The following is a 6,736-nucleotide window of genomic DNA, read 5'->3' on the forward strand; positions in this document are numbered from 1 at the left end:
CAGGGGAAAAATAGGACAGTGCTGTGTTGCACATTGGTGGGCTATGCTGACTCTTCAGGGAAACCTTCTGACCTGATTAATCTGACAGATTTCTGTTTTTATGTTTCCCATGTCAGGTTCCAGATGTGACATCCAGATCCCAGTCTCCTCAGCATGGACATGAGGGCCCCCGCTCAGCTCCTGGGGCTCCTGCTGCTCTGGCTCCCAGGTAAAATAGGACAGTGCTGTGTTGCACATTGGTGGGCTATGCTGACTCTTCAGGGAAACCTTCTGACCTGATTAATCTGACAGATTTCTGTTTTTATGTTTCCCATGTCAGGTTCCAGATGTGACATCCAGATGACCCAGTCTCCATCCTCGCATTCTGCATCTATAGGAGACACAGTCAGCATCAGGTGCAAGGCCAGTGAGAGCATAAGTAGTTATTTAGCCTGGTATCAACAGAAACCAGGGAAAGCTCCTAAACTCCTAATCTATTATGCAAGCAGTTTGGAATCTGGGATCCCACCGAGGTTCAGTGGCAGTGGATCTGGGACAGATTTCACTCTCACCATCAGCAGTGTGGAGGCTGAAGATGTTGGAACTTATTACTGTCAGCAGTATAAAAGTTTACCTCCCACAGTGATACAAGCCATGACATAAACCACCCAGGAAAGCAGAAGTGTGAGCCTGGGCTGCACCCTCTGCTACCTCTGATGCCTTCTGCTGCTGAGAGTTTTTCTAAGTTGCAGGCTTTCTTTGAAGGACACTGGGTACCATAACTTTTTCTTCATGCCCTGCCCCAGTTCCACAGACATGATATTATCCTGCTCATTAAATAAATGGCTCAGATCAATAAAACTGGTGCATGCAGGTGTCCTCAAGAGTTGGCTTCTTATAGCAAAAGACAAGTTACAAGTTACAATAGAATTTCCAAGTACTCTTTTCTTTAATAGAGTAAACTGGTGTCTACATGATTGTCATTATGGGCACTTGCAGTCATAAAATTTGTTCTACAAATAGGAAATTCTCTGGTCTTTCCCACAAAGACTGAGTGCATCTCTTACTGAAAGTGCAGACCCCACACCATGTGGATCTCAGACATGCCTTGGATACCCAAGTTTGGGCACTACTGCCCACAGCTGGTGAGAACAATTAATCAGGAGATTCTCCAGCCACCACCTCTCTCCAGGCATCTGTGAGCAGGCTGCTGATGACTGCTGAATCTTTCTTTTCTGATTTCGACAATTATGGGAGGACTCCTAATTGAGCATTACTGGGTCATGAGGGCTCTGTTTGGAATTACAGTTATAACTCTCTTCACAGATGGTTCTGTTTGAAAACCAAAGTGTTTTGCAAAATTGTGCTTCCTTTTGCAAATTTCCCACGGGGTGACAAGTGGGACTGTGGCCACTTTCCCCACAGAAACACAAAAGCAGTCAATTTCCTCCAAATGTTAAAAGAAATTAAGTTTGCAAACCAAGGCATCACCATTTACAGGAAGCCATCTAAGGAAGAGGGAGTCTGAGAAACAAGCCTCCCAACTGATGATGAACTTGTAGTGAAACAGTGACCCATTATGTTCACTATCACTCCAACTCTGAGATTTCTGCAGATATAGGGTGAGCCTACTATAGGGCATGTGCTTTCAAGCATTATTAGCAAGTCTGGTGTCATAGCTAAAAACTTCATGGAAACATACTGTAAACAAAAACACAAAGTTACAGGAATGATTCAATACTACTCTTTTAACAAACAGACCAGGCCCCACCTCCAAACAGAACAATCATATCCATTCCTAATAGCACCACCATAAACCATCCACTTCCAAGTTCCTGAGACTTTGAGATTATTTTCATTGAGGACCTAATGGGGTCTATCAGGAAGTGGGCTGATTTGTGATCATGGCTGGAGGGAGAAAGAGGAAGAAAGACAGCATATGTAGTATATGTATACACAAAAATCATATTTTAATGGCTGAGTAGACCAAGTAATGATTAACACATTTGCAAGTGTTATTCTGAGTAGGCTTTGCATGTGGGAAAAAGACCTTTGCAGGTGTTAAATAAGAGTGTTTATGTTAAGTGAAAGATTGTCCTGTGTTTACCACTTGATCCCTAGTGCAATTTCAGATGTTGTCAAAAGAGGAAGACAGGGATATTTAACACACAGTTGAACTAAAAGAACTTTCCTGAATTATCATCTGTGTGAATTTACCACCAGATACATGAGGAAGGCAGGTCACATTCTGAAGTTCATCTGTGCCCTGTTGGAGTGATTGAAAAATGTGTGATATGACCCACTTGGCATTTGTTCAGGCTGTGTATTAATGAAAGAATCGGTGAAGCCCAAGAGCCCCGCATGCTGCCCCACTTCCCCATGAACTATGCGGTGGCACCAGGCACAGACATGAAAGCACCACCTGTTCTCTTCCTGAGGTGAAGGTCGGCTGTGCAGGGGTGATAGGAAGAGAGGAGTCTGCATTATCACCCCAGTGTCCTCTGGATCCTGAAGTAATAACAGAGAAGTTCAATATCAAGAACAAACATGAAGGCGTTTTTCATGATTTTCCTCTCATGACTTATTTCAGGTGAAGGCATTTTTGTGTTTGTCAGTTTGTTTGTATTCCAAATTTGCAAAGAACAGAATAGAAACCTGTAGAAATCATTTACACTACCTTGCTCTTTCTATTCAAAAGATTCTTTCTGGAATCTTCCTCTCTGTCATTCATTGGAAGGGTACTTGAATTATTTCTATTTTTACTATATACATATTTAACTATGCATATTTTTCAATTTTTTACTATGCACTTAATGCAAAGGCTGTTGTAAATGACACAAGTATTAATGGGTTTTACCTGGCGTGAAGCTGAGGCACCCATGGGACACAGACCCCAGCTGCAGATTGTTTGCCTGAATTCTCTAAAATTTTCTTCTTACACAGATGCAGAAAACCTGCTGTGCTGCTTCCCCGACAAGCAACACATGAGCCCCCAGTAGCAGGGAAGTTTGCGTTCTGGACTACACCGCTGTAGGGAGAAGCACATATAGGCTGATGTAGTAATAAACATCAATATCCTCAGATGCCACCAGGAAGATATGGAATGTGAAATCTGTCTCTGACCCACTGCCTTTGAAGCTGTCTGATACCCAGGACTAGCAGTTTGATATCTTATGCATTAGTGTGAGTGGAAATTGCAGTAGATATTTGTATCACCTGCTTGAGTCCCTGACTAGATCTGTGGGAGATGGTGTTCAGCTCTCTGGAATGAGGGACAGGGAGAGTGGAGTCTGGAACATCACAGTATCCACAGTGGATTCTAAAATAATCAGCCGGAAATATCAGTCATCTTAATATTTTTTTTTATTTTTTGCTTGTTTCAGGCTTGTTTTTGGGATTTTGATATATATGCCAAATATATTCTATTTTTTTAAAAAGCACCCAAGATTTGCTAGCCACACAGAGATCTTTTGAATTTCCCTAGACAATCTATCTCTATGTGACAGTTGTCACTAGAGCACAGGTCCAGGCTTGTTGTGAAATCTTTGTCACTTCCTGGAGATGATTCTTGTGTGTCTAACATGTGCAGAGAACATGCTAAGGAAGCTGTGGGTCCCCAGAGCACCCTCTCCTCCCTCACTTGCTTCCTTATTTCCCTCTATCTTCATGGGGGATCTAGAGCAGGAATAACCCTAAGCTAGCAACTGAGCAGGTAACCTCACTGTGAGAAGCTGAACTGAGGAGAACTGAGCAGCCAAGGCAGGAAAAGGCTTTTACCTCAGATTTGCAAGGGAAGATTTTGCCTAGGACACACTAGAAATTCCCTAGTTTAGGCACATGGGAGAAGTCAAGGGCAAGAGTATAGGCCTCATGTGAACCAAGTAATATAAAATGTATTCTGTATTAGAAGGAAAACCAAAGGAGATAATCTCCATCCTGCCTGCTGCTGGGCTTAGACCCCCTTCTGAAAGACTAGACCTCTGCAGGGGTCAGAATGGTTGTGAGCTTCCTTCTGAAGAGATTCTAGGATGAGCAAGTGTTTGTCCATATCAGTGCCTCAGAGAGTAAAAGACAGCCTACTCAGATCCCCCTCTGGCTAAAGAGAGAAATTAATAACTCCCACTTCACAAGGGCTGATCATCCGAGTTTTCTATCATTAACATTATGGAGTGGAGTTAGTTAAGAGCTTCTGCCATCTGTTGTTATCAAGGCAACTATAAGGATGTTGGGAACAGGGTTAGATATGATCTTCTCCCAGACCCTGTGATTAGACTCCATAAGAGCACTCAATTCAAAAATACTGTGAAGTGAAATAATCTATCTCTTTCATTTAGAGAGAACTCCTACATAGTAAGTATGAACTTCCTGGTAACTAGATTTTAAACTGATACACTGTGCTTATCTCTTTCTGTACATATCAGTTTAGTGAAACATTTCTTAAGACAAGAACCCCTTTGATCTCATTGTACAGAAGGAGCCAGGGAAAATTTTATGTTTATGCTTTTTTGAATCAACATAGAGAAATCCTTCCCAAATTTCTTCTTTTAGGTCATGGGTATTGGTCCACCACCATCATGTGTCACAGAGTAAAAGGAGACTCCACTGATTAGAATAGCCAGATGAGCAGAGTCTTTTAATGTCTCAGGGTAATTTGAAACTAGGACTGACATCCTCCGGCCTCCTGCTGATGTGGTCACTGTGGAAAAGTGTGCTGCATCAGAGCTGCTGAGGAACTTTCATTCCAGACTTTCTGTCTCCCACCTGTGAGAGAATAAATCTGTGTGGTTTCCACTAACAAAGTTTGTAATATTTTTATGATAAAACAAGGAATCTAATGCACCCATTGTGTTTTGTGGTCACTAGAGCATTGTTTGTGCAAAAATGAGGAGCTAAATATTCTGTCTTCTTTCATTACAAATAAAAAATTGTGGTTATTTTTTCCCTCTTTGCCTACATGATCTCTAAGCTCTGAGAATGTTTGGAACAAGTGGTAGAGATGGTCTTCTCCTGGACCTTGTAAGTAGACTGCATAAACGGACTCAATTCAAGAGAACTTAGCAGGTGGAAAAATCTGCTTCATCCAGAGAGAAGCAGATATGTTTACATGTGCGATTTTCTTAGATATTCAAGAGCCTGATTTCCAGGTGCTTAACTTAAACAATCAGTATAAGTGAAATGAAAGAAAATAAATTTGAACTCCTTAAAGCAGAAATAAAACCAAAGTATGATTTTTAAACAAAGAGCTAGAAGATATGACAACTTGTTCTAAATGAATGTAGATAGTTTTACTACTTTGCTTCCTAACAATTGGAAATTACGAACTTCCTCAATCTACATATTAACTGTCTCTCTCATATAAGTGTATCCTAGTAATCTTATGCAATTTTTGAATTAGATTCCAAGAATTTATTTCAATAATATTTTATATGTGAATAAATTATTTAAGGAAAATATAATATGAGATCAATTTTATTAAATGGAAAAATTAAAATATATTTGATGGTCAACATTATTTCTGGCTTACTCTAAAAATTTGAGATAAATTAAACAATTTGTATTGGGAAGTAAATGCACAGATTTCATTTATATTCAATTGATTAATCTTGTTTTAATTTTTGAACTTTCTCTACTTTGAATATAATATCTATATAATTATAGTTACTTCTAAATTATAACATATTTATAATTTTTCCCAAAAATGTCATAATTTCCAGGTGGATAGTTAAATTTTGTGGTAAAGTTTCTATTGCTTTTCATTTATACTCAAATTATCTCTTTTTTTTTGGTACTGGGCATCACACTCGGGTCCTTGCACTTGCGAGGCAGGCAGTGGAAACACTGAGTCAAATCCCTGGCCCTCAAATTATCTTTTTCATTTGAGATGCCACGAATCTGTATTTGTGGCCTATTTATGATTGAAAATTTACTTGTAAGATTTCTTCATGAATTAGGATGGCAATGTCCTCCTTTGGGGAGCTTTTAACTCAGGTAGTCTATAATTAGAAATTCTGCCTTAAACTAATTTCATGGTTGTTGATTTCTGTGTTCTCTAAACCAGGTGTTTTTGGAGTTAAAAAAAATTGTTCGTTTTGCTCTGCACACATTACTTCCCAATTTAAGTTTATCCTTTCTTCTCTCCACATTTTCCAGCATACTTGGACCCCTCTTTTTCAGTTCCTGGTAGTTGTGGAAAGGAGAGTTTTCTGCCTGTCTTTGATTCCTCTTACATGGAGCCCTTCTGGCCCCCAGCTTACACCAGGGCCCCTTAGGATTCCTTACAGGGTGAATTCTGGTTCTGTCACCTGGCTCTGTGGCCCATGCACAGGGTAGAAACTGGAGCTGAGGTGTTGGCTGTGTTCTTCATGGCATATGGCTTTGGAAATAGACATCATTTTATTCATAGGACATTTAAATTTGTTTAGAAGTTTTGTCTTTTCCTTTGTTTTCCCTCTTTTCCCGCCTCCTTTGCTTTACTCTTTGTATATTCTGGCTTTTTTTTTTAGGCATGCTTTATTATGTAACAATGTGTGTTGATATTAAGCATCTAGCCTATTTTTCTTGTAAAATACAGTCCAATGAAATTTGCTTTTGGTTATTTGAAACTAAGTAGACCATCTAATGGTTTGTGATTTTAGAACTTCCAAGCTGATCTAAGAGCTTCTGAATTGACTACTGTGTTTTTGTTGTTCCTCAAGTACACTTTCTGTGGTGGTATTTCTGGCTTTTGGTTTAATCAGATACTTTCATAACTAATTAC

The 6,736-nt window shown here is 39.7% G+C and overlaps 1 gene segment (V, D, J or C); it reads left to right on the forward strand.

Moving 5' to 3' along the window:
• The first annotated feature begins 153 nt into the window (after positions 1–153).
• On the forward strand, positions 154–776 carry LOC104847934. The segment is given in 2 exon segments: positions 154–208; positions 320–776. Coding segments are annotated over 2 exon segments (378 nt in total).
• Positions 777–6,736: the final 5,960 nt, after the last annotated feature.

This window comes from Fukomys damarensis, unplaced genomic scaffold, assembly GCF_012274545.1.
Source record: "Fukomys damarensis isolate Sample0158 unplaced genomic scaffold, DMR_v1.0_HiC HiC_scaffold_2, whole genome shotgun sequence".
Classification (NCBI taxonomy): domain Eukaryota; kingdom Metazoa; phylum Chordata; class Mammalia; order Rodentia; family Bathyergidae; genus Fukomys; species Fukomys damarensis.